Source organism: Sylvia atricapilla, chromosome 22, assembly GCF_009819655.1.
Source record: "Sylvia atricapilla isolate bSylAtr1 chromosome 22, bSylAtr1.pri, whole genome shotgun sequence".
Classification (NCBI taxonomy): Eukaryota; Metazoa; Chordata; class Aves; order Passeriformes; family Sylviidae; genus Sylvia; species Sylvia atricapilla.
Genome location: NC_089161.1, coordinates 1303240 through 1323060, shown reverse-complemented (window position 1 = coordinate 1323060; position 19821 = coordinate 1303240). Strand labels below are relative to the sequence as shown.

Below are 19821 nucleotides of genomic sequence, written 5' to 3'. Positions count from 1 at the left end.
GATCCAGGATGTTCCTGTGCCTTTTCCAGCTGTGGATCCGGAGAATCCCAAACATTTCCATGCTCAGGGAGCTCCCAGGAGAGGATCCAGGAAATCCCTGGGGTTTTTCCAGCAGAATTTAGGGAATTCGAAGCCCAGTCAGATCTCCCAGCTGTGGATCCACGATGTCCCTGGGCCTTTTCCAGCTGTGGATCCGGAGAATCCCAAACATTTCCACACTCAGGAGAGGATCCAGGAAATCCCTGGGGTTTTTCCAGCAGAATTTAGGGAATTCGAAGCCCAGTCAGATCTCCCAGCTGTGGATCCAGGATGTCCCTGTCACATTTCCAGCTGTGGGTCAGGAGAATTCCCAGCATTCCCAGCTCCAGCTGTGGATCCAGGATGTCCCTGTCACATTCCCAGCTGTGGGCCAGGAGAATTCCCAGCATTCCCAGCTCCAGCTGTGGATCCAGGATGTCCCTGTCACATTCCCAGCTGTGGGCCAGGAGAATTCCCAGCATTTCCAGCTCCAGCTGTGGATCCAGGAGCTCCCTGGGCCTTTTCCAGCGGCACCAGGAGGATCCAGGCTCACAGAACCCCCTCAGCTCCTCTCCCCTCTCCCAAATCCGTCTCCTGGCAGTTCCCAAACCCTTCCTGCAGCACCTCTGGGCACATCTGGATCCCGAGGCTATTCCCAAACCCTTCCTGCTCCTTCCCAGGCTGCTCCTGGGGGTTTTCCAGGGCCAGGGTGACCCCAGGGGTGGCCTCGGGGACCCTCCTGGCCTTCAGCCTCTGGAAGAGGAAGAGGAGGGACAGGGCCAAGGTGTCCACGAGCAGCTCCAGCATCTCCACCACGGAGAGCACGGAGGAGCCGAACCACAGGCTCCACTGGCTGCCCATGCTGGACAGCAGCAGGTTCTCCTGGAAAAGAAAATTCCCAAAAAATTCAGGCAGGGAACGGAGTTTATGGGGGTTTGGGGTTCGGGGTTTTGGGGTTTTTTGAGTTTTCTGTGCTCTCTCTATTCCTCACACTCAGATCTGGAGTATATTGGATCCGTGGTTTATTATCCCAAATCATTTCCCTAAACAAAAAAATCCCAAAACCAACCCCAAAACTCCAAGCAGCAGGTTCTCCTGGAAAAGAAAATTCCCAAAAAATTCAGGTGGGGAAAAGAGTTTTTGGGGGTTTTGGGGTTTTTTGTGTTTTCTGTGCTCTCTCTATTCCTCACACTCAGATCTGGAGTATATTGGATCAGTGGTTTATTATCCCAATCATTTCCCTAAACAAAAAAATCCCAAAACCGACCCCAAAACTCCAAGCAGCAGGTTCTTCTGGGAAAGAAAATTCCCAAAAAATTCAGGTGGGGAACTAAGTTTTTGGGGGTTTGGGGTTTTGGGGTTTTTTGGGAGTTTTCTGTGGATATTTATATAGCATATAAAAATAAAGGCAAATAATGAATTTCTAGGGATTATTAACCTTACCATACAAATAGAGATATTTATATAGAATATTAAAATAAAGGCAAATAATGAAATTCTAGAGGTTATTAATTAACCTTATCATACAAACAAACACAGATATTTATATAGATATAAAAATAAAGCCAAATAATGAAATTCTAGAGGTTATTAATTAACCTTATCATACAAACACAGATATTTATATAGCATATAAAAACAAAGCTAAATAATGAATTTCTAGGGATTATTAATTAACCTTATCATACAAACAAATACGGATATTTATGCAGCATATAGAAATAAAGCCAAACAATGAATTTCTAGGGGTTATTAATTAACCTTATCATACAAACAAATACGGATATTTATTCAGCATATAGAAACAAAGGCAAAGGATGAATTTCTGTGGATGAATCCCCCTGTGGAATCAAAGGGAACACGTACGGAGAGCAGCGGGGCCTCGTGCACGGCCTGGTAGTTCAGCTGCTGGTAGAAGATGGTGACCTTGGCGATGTCCCTCCTGCGGGGACACAGGGACACCTGGCACCGGGGACATTCCCAGAGGGACATTCCCAGTGGGACATTCACAATGGGGACATTCCCAATGGGGACATTCCCAGTGGGACATGCACAGGGGGACATTCCCGGTTGGCACTGGGAACACTCACAGGGGGCATTCCCAGTGGGGACATTCCCAGAGGGACATTCCTAATGGGACACACACAGGGGGACATTCTTAATGGGACATTCCCAGAGGGATATTCCCAGTGGGGACATTCCCAGTGGGACATTCACAGGGGGGACATTCCCAATGGGACATTCCCGATAGGGACACTCACAGGGGGCCATTCCCAGTAGGACATTCCCAATTGGCACTGGGACATTCCCAATGGGACATTCTGAGTGGGACATTCCCAATAGGGACATTCCCGATAGGGACACTCACAGGGGGACATTCCCAGTAGGACATTCCCAATTGGCACCGGGACATTCCCAATGGGACATTCCCAATGGGACATTCCCAACTGGCACCGGGACATTCCCAACAGGGACATTCACCGTTGGCACTGAGGGACATTCCCAGCTTGGGCTGTGGGAATTTATCAGGGGTTTATTGGGAATTTATCGGGGGTTATTCAGATTTATTGGGAATTTATCAGGGGGTTATTGGGAATTTATCGGGGTTTATTCAGATTTATTGGGGTTTTATTGGGAATTTATCAGGGATTTATTGCCCTCCCTGTCCCACCCTCCTCATCCAGGACTGGGATTCCCGGGATTTACCTGCTGCTGGTGGAGTTGTATCCGTGCTGGTGCCGCAGAGCCTGCCGCACCCAGTCCTGGGGGATATTGATTAGGGTTATTGGTTATTGGGATATTGGTTATTGGGATATCAATTATTGGGATATTATTATTGGGATATTTGTTATTGGGATATTGGTGATTGGAATGTTGGGTATTGGAATGTTGGTTATTGGGATATCAGTTATTGGGATATTCATTATTGGAGTGTTCATTATTAGAATATTCATTATTGGAAGGTTTCCATTGGAATATTTGTTACTGGAATATTCATTAGTGGAATATTCATTATTGGAATATTGATTATTGGAATGTTTGCTATTGGAATGTTTCCATTGGAATATTTGTTGCTGGAATATTCATTATATTTTGGGAATTATTTTTTAAAATACCTGGGATTTTTTTGGGAATTTTCCTGGGACTTTTGGGGGAAATTTTCCTGGGATGTTTTGGGAAATTACCTGGGATTTTTTTGGAATTTATCTGGAATTTTGGGAATTGATTTACCTGGGATTTTGCCGAGGGCCATTTGGCTGTTCCAGCTGAGACCTTGTACAGGGATTCCCTGAGGAGAGAAAAAAAAAAAAACAGGAAAAAAACCTGAGGAATTCCGAGCAGGAAAATTCCCTGATCCCAAAAATTCCTGGGGCAACTCTTCAGACCCTTGGGAAAAACTTCCCAGGATCAAAAGTGACACAAAAAACTTGAGTGGGGCTTAATTAAACATTTCAGGGTCATTTAAATAATTTCTCCTCTCTGCTTTCATGGATAAAATTCTGATTTGATTTAATTCAGTTCGATTTAATTTAATTTAAATTTATTTGATTTTCTGCTTTAAAATTCTCTTTTCATTTTGAAACCGTCCCGCAGTAAAAAAAGAGGAGAAACTGAAAGAAAAAAGGATAAACTCCTGATTTAATAGAAATAAATTTCATTTAAATTAATCCAATTTCATTTCATTTAATTCTATTTAATTTAAATTCATTCAATTTAATTCCATTTTAATTTAATTTAATTTAAATTTTAATTCCATTTTAATTCAATTTCCATTCAATTCAGTTTTAATTCAATTCAATTCAATTTGAATTCCATTTAATTCAGTGCTCTCTTCATTTTCACTTCCTCATCACCTCTGACATCACCCAGTTCCCGTTTCTCCACGAATTTCCCAGGGAATTTTGGCATTTCCAGGTGGGTTTTTTGGGACTCACCTGCAGGGTTTGGGGCACTGCTGGAAACAATTCAGGTGGTGATTCCTGAGCCTGTTGTAGAGCCGGTAAAAACAGTGACCTGGGAAAAAGGAGGGCAAAAAAGGTCAGTAATTCCTTAAAAAAAAACCCCAAAAAACCCAGCTTTAAATCCTAAAACAACCCCAGAATTAAATCCTAAAATCCCAGTTCAGAAATTCCCTAAAAAAAAAAAAAAAATCACATTTTAATCCTAAAATTCCAGGCCGAGGAAATCGGATTTAGGCAGAGATTAAGGGGAAAAAAAATAAGACTTAAATTTCCCAGGATTTTCCCCGATTTCCCCAGATTTTCCCAGATTTTCCAAGATTTTTCCCACTTTTCCCCCTCACCCCAGGCCGGGTGTGTGTTGTAGTCCTAGTGCAAGGCCCTGGGGATTTCCCTTTACCCACAATTTCTTTCCAGGATCTTCCCATTTTTTCCCCATTTTTTCCTAGATTTTTCCTGGATTTTTTTCCCAAATTTTCCCGAGATTTTTCCCAGATTTTTCCCGGATTTTCCCAGATTTCCCCCTACCCCAGGCCGGGTGTGTGCTGTAGTCCCAGCACAGGGCCACGGGATTTCCCCTTACCCAGAATTTCCCATTTCTCCCCATTTTTTCCCCCGATTTTCCCCCCAGATTTTTCCCATTTTTTTCCCAGATTTTTCCTGGATTTTTTTCCCAAATTTTTCCCAGATTTTTCCCAGATTTTCCCGGATTCCCCTCACCCCAGGCCGGGTGTGTGTTGTAGTCACAGCATGGGACCCTGGAGATTTCCCTTTACCCAGAATTTCCCATTTCTCCCCATTTTTTTCCCCCGATTTCCCCCAGATTTTTCCCATTTTTTCCCAGATTTTTCCTGGATTTTTTTCCCAAATTTTTCCCGGATTTTCCCAGGATTTTCCCGGATTCCCCTCACCCCAGGCCGGGTGTGTGTTGTAGTCGCAGCGCGGGGCCCCCGGGGGCAGAGGGAAATACAAATATCCGCAGCCGCACTCCCGGAGCATCGTGTGCTGGAAACACGAGTGCAGGCACGCCTGGGAACGGGGGGAAAATGGGGAAAAATGTTGGAGAAGTAAATAAAAAATTTGGATTTAAAAAAAAAAGGAAAAAAAAAAAAAAAAAAAAAAAGGAAAAAAAAAAAAAAAAACACCAGCAAAAAATCCCCCCAAAAAACGCCACCGGAAAAACCCCGAAAACCCCCAAACAAACAAAATCCTCCCCCCCCCAAAAAAACCCCAAAGTAAAACAAAAAAACACAAAAAACCAAACAAAAAACCCTCCACAAAAAATCCCCTGCAAAAAAAAACTCAACAAAAAAAAACCCCAACCAAAAATACCCCCCAAAAAACCCAAAAAAAGCCCCCCCAAAAAACCCCAAAACAACAAAAAACCCCTTCAAAAAACACCAAAAACCCCCACAACAAACAAACAAAAAACCACCCAAAGAAACCCCCCAAAATCCCCCAAACAAGCCCCAAAACAAGGAAACAACCAAAAATATTTCCAATTCTGTAGCATGACGATCTTAGGAGAAAAGGGGGAAAAAAATGGATAAACCAAAAAGATTTTTGAATAAACTACAAAAAAAAGTTGATTAAACAAAAAAAATTTTTTTTGGATAAACAAACCAAACCAACCAACCAAAAAATAATACTAATAAAAAAAAAATTGATTAAACAAAAAAAATTTAAAATTTGGAAAACCAAACCATACCAACCAACCGACCAACCAAAAATTAATAATAAAAAAAAAAAAATTGACTCAACCAAAAAAATAAAAATTTGGAAAAAACAAACCGAACCAACCGACCAACCAAAAAATAATAAAAAAAAATTTGCAAATCTCTGGGCTGGAGCTTTTTAGGAGAAACCCCATTTGGCTGACCCAGAATTCCCAGTTTGGGGCTGGCTAACGGAGGCGGCCTCGTTACCTGCAGGCTGTAGGAGCTGTTGTAGAGCAGCTCCACGCTCACGTCCTCCCCAGCCCGCGTGCACTTCCCGTAATTCCCTCCCAGGCGCTTCACCTCGTCCTGTGGGGATCAGCCGGGGTCGTTAATTAGAGCCCCGAGTCATTAGCGGGGTTAATTAGAGCTCTAGAGGAAGGAGAGGACCCTGATCTGGGTGTCCCTTGAGGCAGCAGAAGGGACAGTGCCAGCCCCGGGGAGGTGTCACACCTGGTGGGGTCCTAAATCTGGGTTTGGGGTGGTTTGGGATGATTTGGGATGATTTGGGATGGTTTGGGGTGGTTTGGGGTGGTTTGGGGTGGTTTGGGGTAATTTGGGATGGTTTGGGACAATTTGGGACAGTTTGGGGTGGTTTGGGATAATTTGGGGTGGTTTGGGGTGTTTTGGGGTGTTTTGGGGTGTTTTGGGATGGTTTGGGACAGTTTGGGGTGGTTTGGGGTGGTTTGGGATGGTTTGGGACAATTTGGGGTGGTTTGGGGTGGTTTGGGATGGTTTGGGACGGTTTGGGGTGGTTTGGGACAGTTTGGGGTGGTTTGGGATGATTTCAGGTGGTTTGGGATGATTTGAGGTGGTTTGGGATGATTTGAGGTGGTTTGGGATAATTTGGGGTGGTTTGGGATGGTTTTGGGTGGTTTGGGATGATTTGGGGTGGTTTGGGATGGTTTGGGCTGGTTTGGGCTGGTTTGAGGTGGTTTGGGATGATTTCGGGTGGTTTGGGATGATTTGGGGTGGTTTGGGATAATTTGGGGTGGTTTGGGGTAATTTGGGATGGTTTGGGGTAATTTGGGATGGTTTGGGATGGTTTGGGATGGTTTGAGGTGGTTTGGGGTAGTTTGGGATAATTTGGGGTGGTTTGGGCTGGTTTGAGATGGTTTATTTCCCAAACCCCACATTTGGGGTTCCCGAGTACCCCAAGTCCCGTCCCCACCTGCTGGATGCCAAACCCCACATTGGGATGATTTATTATTTCCCAAACCTCACATTTGGGGTTCCCAGGGCACCCCAAACCCACACTGGGGTCCCAGGACACCCCAAAGCCCACACTGGGGTGATTTATGTCCCAAATCCCACATTGGAATCCCAGGACACCCCAAACCCAAACTGGGTTCCCAGGACACCCCAAACCCCACATTTGGTATGATTTATTCCCCAAACCCCACACTGGGGTCCCAGGACACCCCAAACCCCACATTGGGGTGATTTATTCCCCAATCCCGTCCCCACCTGCCGGACCCCAAACCCCACATTTGGGGTGATTTATTCCCCAATCCCGTCCCCACCTGCCGGACCCCAAACCCCACACTGGGGTCCCAGGACACCCCAAAGCCCACATTGGGGTGATTTATTCCCCAATCCCGTCCCCACCTGCCGGATGCCCAGCGCGGCCGCGGTCCCGGGGCGCACGTCGAAGGCCTCGTGCTCCAGGAAGGGGCTCTGGCCGTGGGTGTGGATCATCACCCGGACCCCGGCCACCGAGGACAGCAGCGGGATGTGACCCCTCTGCCGGGCCCGGAGCAGCAGGGACAGCCCTGGGGACACGGGGACAGCGCGGGGCACGGGGCTGAGCGGGCCCACAGGGATGAGACCCCACAGAATGGACCAGACCCCATAGGGCTGATCAAACCCCATAGAGCCGATCAAACCCCATAGAATTGATCAAACTCCATAAAACTGATCAAACCCCATAGAACTGAGCAGACCCCATAGAGCTGATCAGACCCCATAGATATGATCAAACCCCATAAAACTGATCAATCCCTATAGAACTGATCAAACCCCATAAAACTGATCAGACCCCATAGAACTGATCAAAACCCATAGATATGATCAAACCCCATAAAACTAATCAAACCCCATAGAACTGATCAAACCCCATAAAACTAATCAAACCCCATAAAACTGATCAAACCCCACAGAGCTGATCAATCCCCACAGAGCTGATTAAACCCCATAGAATTGATCAAACCCTACAGAACTGATCAAACCCCATAAAACTGAGCAGACCCCATAGAGCTGATCAAACTCCATAGAACTGATCAGATCCTTGATTTTGGGGTTTGGGTTCCAGATTTGCATTCTGGGATCTCTCCGTTTGGAGCCCAGAAGAGCTATTATTAATCCTTCATCCATAATAAATAATCTCATAATAAATAATAAATAATCCCATAAAAAAATAATACATAATACATAACAATAACCCTCTAAATAAAACCCCAAAACCTCCAGATTTGCATTCTGGGATTCCTTATTTTGGAGCCCAGAAAAGCCATTTTTAATCCGTAATCCATAATAATAAGTAATAAATAAGTAATAACAAATAACAAATAATAAATAATAAATAATAATAACCCTCTAAATAAAAACCCCAGATTTGCATTCTGGGATCCCTCCATTTGGAGCCCAGAAAAGCCATCTTTAATCCTTAGAGCCCTGGTGACAGCGGCTCCTATTCCCAACCCTCAATAATCCCTCAATAAATAATAAATAACAAACAATAATTAGACCCTAATAAATAAATTAATAACAAATAATACCAAAAGCCCTATAAATGAACCCCAAGAAACCCCAAGGTCTTGCACTAAACACTGGAAGAATATAAGAATATACTCTCACCCAAAAAGAGAGGCTTAAATCTGCCCCTAAACCCTGCCCCGAGGAGAAACTTAATTAATCCAATTAACCTGAGCTCATTTGGGCACGTCTCACTCACCGTAAGGAATTCCGGGTTTTGTGGCCGTCCAAAAGGGATCCGTCCCCTCGCTGTTAAATGTGTAACAGCTCCCAAAAACTGGGTGGTGGAACTGAATGTAATCACTGGGAAATAAAGAGAATTTTTAATGGGGATTTATTGAAAAATCAAGAGAGATTTGATGGGGATTTAATTAGGAGTGTAATTAAAAGTGGGATCTGTTTGGGGAAAATGGGAATGAGCTGCTAAAAGTGTGGAAAATCAAGAGAATTGATGGAGTTTCACTGGAAAATCAAGAGAATTTATGTAATTTCACTGGAAAATTAAGAGAGATTTGATGGAGTTTTCCTGGAAAATCAAGAATGAACTGGTAGGGGGTTTAAATATTAATTATGAGTGTGGAGACACTTTAATTCAAAGCTGGATGTGTTTGGGAAAATGGGAATGAGCTGCTAAAACTGTGGAAAATCAAGAGAATTGATTGAGTTTTCCTGGAAAATCAAGAGAATTTATGTAATTTCACTGGAAAATCAAGAGAACTGATGGAGTTTCACTGGAAAATCAAGAGACTTGATGGAATTTCACTGGAAAACCAAGAGAATTGATGGAATTTCACTGAAAAACCAAGAGAATAGATGGAGTTTCACTGGAAAATCGGGGGAATTGATGGAATTTTACTGGAAAACCAAGACGATTGATGGAGTTTCACTGGAAAACCAAGAGAATTGACAGAATTTCACTGGAAATCCAAGACAATTGACAGAGTTCCACTGGAAAATCAAGAGAATGTATGTAATTTCACTGGAAAATCAGGGGAATTGATGGAATTTTACTGGAAAATCAAGAGAATTGATGGAGTTTCACTGGAAAATCCAGAGAACTGTTGGAATTTCACCGGAAAATCAAGAGAAATCCGCTGCGGATTTAATCCCGAGCCCGCCGAACACCCTAAACCCATCTGTCTGTGTTTGTAAAAGCAGAAATCACCCTCAACTCCCCCAATAACCCCCGGTGCCCACCTGGGCCTGCAGGGCTCCCCGTCGTAGTGGCAGGAGTAGAGCAGGTGCTGCTCCTCCTGCGGGGACACGGCGACGGGCAGGGGCAGCCGGGCCATGATGTTCATGTAGTGGAACCTGTACCACTCCTGGAGGGCGTCCAGCCCCGAGGAGAAGGTCTGCAGGAAGCAATTCCCACCCGTGGAGTTGCACTGGGATACAAGGAAAAAAACAGGGATGGTCAGGGAATGAGTTGTCATCTTTTTTTCCCCCCGCAAAAAAATAAAAAAGTGGAATTTTTGGGGGGTTTTTACCTGAAAAAGTGGAAATTTTTTAGGTTATTTTAGAGATTTTTAATCCCTGGAGCTGCTGGGCAATGAAACAAAAAGGAAAAAACAAAGGGATGCTCAGGGAATGGTAATTGTCTATTTTTTTTTCACCCCCCCCAGAAAAGTGGAATTTTGGGGGGTTTTTACCTGAAAAAGTGGAATTTTTGGGGGGTTATTTTAGGTTTTTTTTACTCCTCGGAGCTGCTGGGCAATGAAACAAAAGGGAAAAAACAAAGGGATGCTCAGGGAATGATAATTGTCTATTTTTTTTTCACCCCCCGCAGAAAAAAGTGGAATTTTGGGGGGTTTTTACCTGAAAAAGTGGAAATTTTTTAGGTTATTTTAGAGATTTTTAACCCCTGGAGCTGCTGGGCAATGAAACAAAAGGAAAAAACACAGGGATGCTCAGAGAATGATAATTGTCTATTTTTTTTCCACCCTCCCCAGAAAAAAGTGGAATTTTGGGGGGTTTTTACCTGAAAAAGTGGAATTTTGGGGGGTTATTTTAGGGTTTTTTAACTCCTTGGAGCTGTTGGGTAATGAAACAAAAAGGAAAAAACACAGGGATGATTGAGGAATGAGAATTGTAATTTTTTTTCCCCAAAAAAAGTAGAGAATTTTTTTGGTTTTTAACTGAAAAAGTGGAATTTTTTGGGTTATTTTAGGGTTTTTTTACTCCTCAGAGCTGCTGGGCACTCGGACACAGGGAAAAAGCACAGGAATGCTCAGAGAATGAGAATTGTTGGGTTTTACCCCAAAAAAGTAGAATATTTTCTCCAGTTCGTGAGTCGTGAGCTGAGCCCAGAGAGAATTTCTCTGCTCTGACTCAGGGGAAGGGCCTCGGGGTCTGGAGGGACAAAAATCACCCCAAAATTGGTCAGGAACAGGGCTGGGGGTCAAAAATCATCCCAAAATTGGTCAGGAACAGGGCTGGGGGACAAAAATCACCCCAAAATTGGTCAGGAACAGGGCTGGGGGACAAAAATCACCCCAAAATTGGTCAGGAACAGGGCAAGGAGACAAAAATCACCCCAAAATTGGTCAGGAACAGGGCTGGGGGTCAAAAATCACCCCAAAATTGGTCAGGAACAGGGCTGGGGGACAAAAATCACCCCAAAATTGGTCAGGAACAGGGCTGGGGGTCAAAAATCACCCCAAAATTGACCAAGAACAGGGCTGGGGGACAAAAATCACCCCAAAATCGCTGGTGAGAGACTCCAGGACAGAGCAGGAATTCAATCATCACCCCTTTGGATGTGAGGTGACACGTCAGGATTAAACCTGCTCCTTGGAGTCCTTGGAAAGAAGAAAAAATTCCCGACCTGAGGAGCTGCTTGCACCTTGGACACCACTTGGAGCTCCCCCATTTGGGGTTGAATCCCCAAATCCCCATCCTTTTCCTGCTCAAATCCCACAGAAATCCCACCAGGAGCCCACTCACCAGCCGGAATCCCACCCTGGAATGTCTCTTCCCCGCCCTGAGCTCGGACATCCTGAGCAGGGAGAAGTTGTGGCTGAGTTTGAAGCCCGAGCTGCTGACGTTGGCCAAGGCCTGGAGGTGGATCTTCCCGCCCTTCGTGTGGAAGAACCCGGCCGAGGTGTTGATCCCATAGAGGAAGGTGATGGATTCCTCTGCCATCCTGTCCAGCTGTGCCAGGTGTTCACTGACCACCTCAAACCTGCCAGCAGCACCCTCAGCTGGTGACAAAATTCCCACTTTTCCCATCCCACAGTGAGGTAAGAACCTAAAGAGTGAAGATCTTACACAGTGAGTTAATTTAAAGAGTGAAGATTTTATATTGTGAGTTCACAATTTAAAGAGTGAGGATTTCACACCATTAATTCACAATTTAAAGAGTGAAGATTTTACACAGTGAGTTCACAATTTAAAGAGTGAAGATTTCACACCGTGACTTAACAATTTAAAGAGTGAAGATTTCACACCGTGAGTTCACAATTTAAAGAGTGAGGATTTCACACCATGACTTAACAATTTAAAGAGTGAAGATTTTACACAGTGAGTTCACTATTTAAAGGGTGAAGATTTTGCACCATTAGTTAATAATTTAAAGAGTTAAGATTTTACACAGTAATTCCTCTGCCATCCTGTCCAGCTGTGCCAGGTGTTCACTGACCACCTCAAACCTGCCAGCAGCACCCTCAGCTGGTGACAAAATTCCCACTTTTCCCATCCCACAGTGAGGTAAGAACCTAAAGAGTGAAGATCTTACACAGTGAGTTAATTTAAAGAGTGAAGATTTCACACCATGAGTTCACAATTTAAAGAGTGAAGATTTTACACAGTGAGTTCACAATTTAAAGAGTGAAGATTTTACACAGTGAGTTCACCATTTAAAGAGTGAAGATTTCAGTTAAAGAAATTAGTAGAAGCAATCAGTATTATCCCAAACCTCCGGGATGCACCCCTGACCCTCCCCAAACCTTTGGGATGTATTTCTGACCATTCCCAAACCTTCCCAAAACTCTGGGATTAATCCCTGACCATTTCCAAACCTTCCCAAAGCTCTGGGAGGCATCCTTGACCCTCCCCAAACCTTTGGGACGCATCCCTGGCCATTCCCAAACCCTTGGGATGAATCCCTGACCATTCCCAAACCATTGGGATCCATCCCTGACCCTTCCCAACCCTTTGGGACATGTCCCTGCCCATCCCCAAACCTTCCCAACCCTTTGGGACGCATCCCTGACCATTCCCAACCCCTTGGACTCCATCCCTACCTCATTCCCAACCCTTTGGGATGAATCCCTGACCATTCCCAACTCTTTGGGATGAATTTCTGACCATCCCCAAACCTTTGTGACACATCCCTGACCATTCCCAAACCATTGGGATCCATCCCTGACCCTTCCCAAACCTTTGGGATGTATCTCTGACTCTTCCCAACCCTTTGGGACACGTCCCTGCCCATCCCCAAACCTTTGGGACGCATCCCTGACCATTCCCAAACCTTTGGGATGTATCTCTGACCATTCCCAACCCCTTGGACTCCACCCCTACCTCATTCCCAACCCCTTGGGATGAATCCCTGACCCTTCCCAACCCTTTGGGATGGATCCCTGACCCTTCCCAACCCCTTTGGACTCCATCCCCACCTTTTTCCCAACCCTTTGGGACAAATCCCTGACCCTTCCCAACCCCTTACACTCCACCCCTACATCATTCCCAACCCTTTGGGACAAATCCCTGACCCTTCCCAACCCCTTACACTCCACCCCTACATCATTCCCAACCCTTTGGGACAAATCCCTGACCCTTCCCAACCCCTCAGCCACGCCCACCTCACCTGTAGGGATCCAGGTTGCAGACGGTGACGGCCGGGAACATTTTTGGCTCGGAGTGCATGGACATGGTGAGCACCACGGGGTAGGCCCAGAACTGGCGGAGCATGAGGGCGAACTGCCAGTAGAGCATGCCGAGGCTGGCCAGCAGCAGCAGGCTCCAGAAGGCCGTCTTCATGCGGTTCCTGCCCGAGCACACCAGGCGCACGGTGCCGTGGATCGTGGTGTTCTTGCAGAAGAACTCGAACATCTCCTGGAAGGAGCCGTAGAGCTCGATCAGCCCTTCCTGCCTGGCGGCGGCTGGATCCACATCCATCCTCTACGGGTCTTCCTGGGGATGGGGACAAAGAGGAGGAGGTGGTTAATCCGAGGGAAAGGCTTTTCCCAAAGAGGTCTTTTCCAAAAGTGCCTTTTGTTTCAAATGGGTCTTTTCCAAATGGGCCTTTTCCAAATGGGTCTTTTCCAAATGGGTCTTTTCCAAAAAGGCCTTTTCTAAGGAGGCCTTTTCCCAAAGAGGCCTTTTCCCAAAGAAGCCTTTTCCAAAGAACCTTTTCCAAAACCGCCTTTTTCCCCAAAACACCTTCTTCAGATGGGCCTTTTCCAAAGAGACGTGTTCCAGAGAAGTGTTATCCTTATGGACTTTTCCAAAGACGCCTTTTCCAAACCGGCCTTCTCCAAAGAACCCTCTTCCAAACCATTTTTTTCCAAAGAGACCTTTTCCCAAACGAGCTTTTCCCAAATGGGCCTTTCCCAAAGAGATATCTTCCAGAAACGCCTTTTCCAAACAGGCTCTTCCAAAACCGCCTTTTTTTCCCAAAAAAGCCTTTTCCCACAGGAGCCTTTTCCAAAATCGCCTTTTTTCCAAAAAATCATCTTTTTTCTGCTCCCACTGGATCCATCCTCTACGGGTCCTGCTGGGGATGGGGACAAAGAGGAGGAGGTGGTTAATCCGAGGGAAAGGCTTTTCCCAAAGAGACCTTTTCCAAAAGTGGCTTTTGTTCCAAATGGGCCTTTTCCAAATGGGCCTTTTCCAAAGAGTCTCTTCCCAAATGGGAATTTTCCAAAGACTCCTTTTCCCAAAGACGCCGTTTCCCAAAGAGGCGTCTTCCAAAGAAGTGGCTTTTGTTCCAATGAAGCCTTTTCCAAATGAGACTTTTCCCAAAGAAGTGGCTTTTCCAAAACGGCCTTTTTCCCAAAAATGCCGTCTTCAAATGGGCCTTTTCATCATAAGAAACCTCTTCCAAAGACCCTTTTCCAAACCAGCCTTCTCCAAAGAAGCCTCTTCCAAACTGGTTTTTTCCAAAGAAACTTTTTCCAGACGGGCTTTTCCCAAATGGGCCTTTTCCAATGAGGCCATTTCCAAAAAGGCCTTTTCCCAAAGAGGTCTTTTCCAAAGAGGCTTTTCCAAAAATGTAATTTTTCCCCAAAAATTTCCAGATTCAAATAGGCCATTTCCAAAGAGGCCTTTTCCCAACGCACATTTTCCAACGGCGCTTTTTCCAAAGGGTTTTTTTCCAAGAGGCTTTTCCAAAGAGGCTTTTCCAAGAGGTTTTTTCCAAAGGGCCTTTTCCAAACAGGTTTTTCCAAAGGGCCTTTTCCAAGAGGCTTTTCCAAAGAGGCTTTTCCAAATGGGTTTTTCCAAATGGATTTTCCAGCAGTGAAAAGGCAGCACGGAAATCCAAAATCACCCCAAAAAGCGGCGTAAATGCAAATAAAAATCCAGATTTTATTTTTTTTTTTTGTTCTTCCTTCCCCAGTAATTAAAACATCTCCTGTGCTAATTCCAGGGATAATCCCAGTTTTTTCTGAGCACGGAAATTTTGCCACATAAATAGGAATTTAATCCAAAAATCATTCCAAAGAGTGATATAAATACAAATAAAACCCCAGATTTTGTTTTGTTTTTCTCCTCTCAGTAATCAAGACATCTCCTGTGCTAATTCCAGGGCTAATCCCAGTTTTTTCTGAGCACTTTGGGACACCGGAGTGACGTTGGCACATCCCCAAGGCCGGAAGATGACACGGAATTAAGTTGTCATTTGGAATTAAGGTGAATTTCCAACCTGACAGCAGCTCGTGAATCACCCTGCCCATTATGTCATTAAAAAGAACTCGACTGAGTTCAAACTTTGCGACAACCTGAGCTCCAAATAATTAAAAAAAAAAAAAAATAAAAATCATAAATTTAGGGATATAGAGGTAAAGTTTGGAATGGAGGAGAGAAGAAGGAATTAAAAGAATTGTTGGAAGAGGTTCTGTGATGGTGAAATTAAAGCTCTGAGGAAATGCGGAATAAAAAGGATTTTTTTTATTCCATGAGGAAATAAAAAAATCTAAAGAATATTTTTTTAAAGGATGGAATAATTATTCCTTTTAATGGAATAAAAGGAATAATTACCCAAAGTCAATGCTACAAGAATCTACTCCCTGCTCATGAGGAAATGTGGAATAAAAAGGAATTTTATTCCATGAGGAAATGTGGAATAAAAAATGCTTTTTATTCTGTGAGAAAATGGGGAATAAAAGAAATAATTACCCAAAATCAATGCTGAAAGAATCTACTCCTTGTTCACGAGGAAATTTGGAATAAAAAGGATTTTTTATTCCATGGGGAAATGTGGAATAAAAGAAATAATTATCCAAAGTCAATGCTACAAGAATCTACTCCTTTTTCATGAGAAAATGTAGAATAAAAAGGATTTTTTATTCCATGAAGAAATGTGGAATAAAAAAAAAAATCTTTTTATTCCATGAGGAAACGTGGAGTAAAAAGAATAATTACCCAAAATGAGTGTTGCAAGAATCTACTCCTTGCTCAAGAGGAAATGTGGAATAAAAAGAATAATTACCCAAAAAGAATGCTAAAAGAATTTATCAAACACTGATTTAAAAAAAACAAAAACCAAACCCAACCCTCTAAAAAGCCCCAGGCCAAACCTGGTTTTCAGAGATAATTCAGTTTTCAGGCGTTCTGAGTGGGATTTTACAATCCATCCCCTTCAAATCTGCATCGCTCAAATTCACAGAATGAAAAAAGAAAATTAACAAAGTAATCGAGAAATCAAAAAAAATAAATTTTTTTTTAAAAAATTCAATACAGAGTAAAAAAAAAGATCCAATTTTTTTTTTCAAGAATTCAATGTGCATTAACAAAATCCATTTTTTCCAAAAAATTCAATACACATTCAAAAATGCGGTTTTTTTCCCAAAAAATTCAATACAAGTTAACAAAAAATTCCAATTCTTTAAAATCCAATACACATTAAAAAAATCCAATTTTTTCTCCAAAAATCCAATACACATTAAAAAAAACCCCAATATTTTTTCCTTTCCCAAAAACTCCAATACACATTTAAAAAAAAGAAAAAAAAAATCCAATTCTAACCAAAATTAACCCCTTCCCCACCGTACCTTGACCGAAACTCTGATTTTTTTTCTCTTTAGAGAATCCACCAAACCCCAGACTCGGCTTTAACCCTGAGCAGAAGACAACCCCCAGCTCAGAGCTCCAGAAGTGCAGAAACTCCGGGATCTCTCCAGCTTTTTATGGATGGGGGATCGATGACGTCACCAAAAAAAGGGGGCGGGGCTTGAGGAAGAGAAGCTGGAATTTATTTCCCAGCACGATCCAGGGAATAATAGGAAGCGAAGGAACTGGACGGACGGGTCGACGCGAGGTGACACCGGAGCTGAGCCGGGGTTAAGTGTCACTGGTGTTGTCACCTCGGTGGTTTTGTTTTCCCGCCTCGCCATCAGTCATAGTTTCTGGGGAAATGGGGTTCCGGAATGTTCTTCCCGCTCTGGGTTTTCCCATCTAGGAAAATCTGGGGTTTTGATCTTTGGTTTTGGGGTTTTTTTTTTTCAGAGGGTGGCAGGAGCCCGGGGAATTGGAGGTATCAAAAGGGGTTTGGGGAATGGGATTCCTGGGTGGAATTTTAATGGGTTTGTGTGGAATTCCTGCGGCTCCTCTGAGAATATCGCTGATTCCGTCCCAATCCATCCTGATCCCGTCCTGTTCTGTCCCAATCCCTTCCTGTTATATCCCAGTCCTGTCCCAATCCTACCCCAATCCCATCCCAGTCCCATCTCATTCCATCCCAATCCTGTTCCATCCCAATCCCATCTCATTCCATCCCAATCCCAATTTCATCCCAGTCTCATCTCATTCCATCCCAATCCTGTTCCATTCCATCCCAATCCCATTCCATCTCAGTCCTATCCCAAACCATCCCAATCCCATCTCATTCCATCCCAATCCTGTTCCATTCCATCCCAATTCCATCTCAGTCCTATCCCAAACCATCCCAATCCCATCTCATTCCATCCCAATCCCATCCCATCCCAATCCCATCCCAACCCCAACCCCGTCCCATTCCATCCCAACCCCGTCCCATTCCATCCCAATCCCATTCCATCTCAGTCCCATCTCAGTCCTATCCCAAACCATCCCAATCCCATCCTATTCTATCCCAGTCCCATCCCAATCCCATCTCAGTCCCATCCCAATCCTATCCCAATCCATCCCATTCTATCCCAATCCCATTCCCATCCCAATCCCATTCCCATCCCAATCCCATTCCATCTCAGTCCCATCTCAGTCCTATCCCAAACCATCCCAATCCCATCCTGTTCTATCCCAATCCCATCCCAATCCATCCCAATCCTATCCCAATCCATCCCATTCTATCCCAACCCCATTCCCATCCCAATCCCACCCCAAATCCCATCCCATTCTCACCCCAAATCCCATCCCAATCCCATCCCGGATTCAGGTGCTGAGGTGAATCCCAAACCAACCCAACCCCATTAAAATGGTGTTTTGGATAAAAAGCGGCAGAAACGACGGAGAAACGGATCCGGGGCTCCTCGGAGAAATTCCAGCGCTACTCCTGATACTTTCCCACAAGGAAAACAGCTCTGTGGGATTTTTTATAGGTAAAACCGGGAATATTTGGGGTCTAGATGGAATTTAGAACCCAAATTATTTTTTGATACTGTCCCACAAGGAAAACAGCTCTGTGGGATTTTTTACAGGTAAAAATGGGAATATTTGGGGTCTAGATGGAATTTATAACCCAAATTAACTTTTGATATTTTCACAGAAGGAAAACAGCTCTGTGGGATTTTTTTAAGGCGAAAATGGGAATATTTGGGGTCCAGATGAGGTTTAGAGCCCCAATTATAAGAAATATCAACATTTGCAAAAAAAATTTTCGAAATTTCTCCTGAAATTTGAGTTGGAAAGAGGCGAAAAAGGACAAAGGTGAAGGATTTCAATCCCACTCTGGATTTTTTTCCCAGAATCCCCCAAAAAACCACAAAACATCCCTCTCCATTTTTTTAAAAAAAAATTCTTATTTAAAAGATGATAAAATTCCTCGAATTTTCTATAAATATAAACAAACCTCCTATAGAAATAGAAATAAATATCTTTAGAAATATAGAAATAAATATATTTATTTTAAAAATATATACATTTATATTTTATATGAATATAAAAAACTCCTAGAACTTTGCTCTCCTCCTTTTTGATATTAAAAAGAAGTTTCAAAAAATTTACCTGAAACCTGATGAAGTTTAGAACCCAAATTAATTTTGATACTTAGAAATCAGAAATCCTGCTTAAAAATGTGGGGGTTTTGAGATTTTTTTTATTAAAAATTCTGCTTTAAAATGGGGGTTTTTTTGTGTTTTTTTAATTTTATTTCAGGAACTTTTAAAATATTTTAGAAACTTTTTCATGGGAAAAAAATGCACTTGAAACTTTTTAACGAGAAAAAAAAGAAACCTGGTTGAAATTTTTAATTAAAAATAATAATAATAAAAAAAAAGAAACCCAGTTGAAGGAAGAGCCACGTGAAGAGTTAATTAACAAAAAAAACCTCATTAAAAACCTCCCAGAGAACCTCCTTCCCCCTCTTGTGCAATGGAAAAAAACCCAACACAACGATCGATGGAATTAACGGAATTAATGGAATTATTGCACAAGGACCAGTTGCCTCACCACTGCAGAGCCCCGAGGGGGAAGAAATAAAATAAAATAAAATAAAATAAATAAAAAAACCCTCCAGAATTTCCTCCAGGAATTTTTTGTTTTCCTGAAAAAAAAAAAATAAGGAGGGAAAAAAAAATAATAATAAAAAAAACACAAACCTCCAGAATTTCCTCCAGGAATTTTTTGTTTTCCTGAAAAAAAAAAAAAATAAGGAGGAAAAAAAAATTAAAAAAAAAAAACAAACCTCCAGAATTTCCTCCAGGAATTTTTTGTTTTCCTGAAAAAAAAATAAGGACAAAAAAAAATTAAGGAAAAAAAAAAAATCCCGGTTCTGCTCGATCATTTTGATAGGAAAAAAGGGGGAAAAAAACTTCATTCGTTGCTTAAAAATGTGGGTTTTGGGGTTTTTTTATGTAAAATTCTGCTTAAAATGTGGGGTTTTGGGGGTTTTTTATTAAAAATTCTGCTTTAAAAGGTGTTTTTTTGAGGTATTTTAAATTTCAAAATGTTTAAATTGTCCTGTAGGGCTGTAATTAAAAATCCTGCTTTAAAATGTGGGGGTTTAAGGGGTTTTTATT

At 43.0% G+C, this 19821-nt stretch overlaps 1 protein-coding gene across 1 annotated transcript; it reads right to left on the bottom strand.

Moving 5' to 3' along the window:
• Positions 1 to 567: 567 nt before the first annotated feature.
• Positions 568 to 13570, bottom strand: SCNN1D (sodium channel epithelial 1 subunit delta). The gene is made up of 12 exons (XM_066334586.1): positions 13254 to 13570; positions 11390 to 11627; positions 9644 to 9831; positions 8646 to 8749; positions 7301 to 7464; positions 5903 to 6001; positions 4889 to 5006; positions 3954 to 4032; positions 3250 to 3307; positions 2725 to 2780; positions 1885 to 1960; positions 568 to 900 (listed from the first exon to the last, which is right to left on the bottom strand). The coding sequence occupies exons 1-12, from the start codon at positions 13562 to 13564 to the stop codon at positions 568 to 570; spliced, it is 1824 nt and encodes a 607-aa protein (XP_066190683.1). The 5' UTR covers positions 13565 to 13570.
• Positions 13571 to 19821: the final 6251 nt, after the last annotated feature.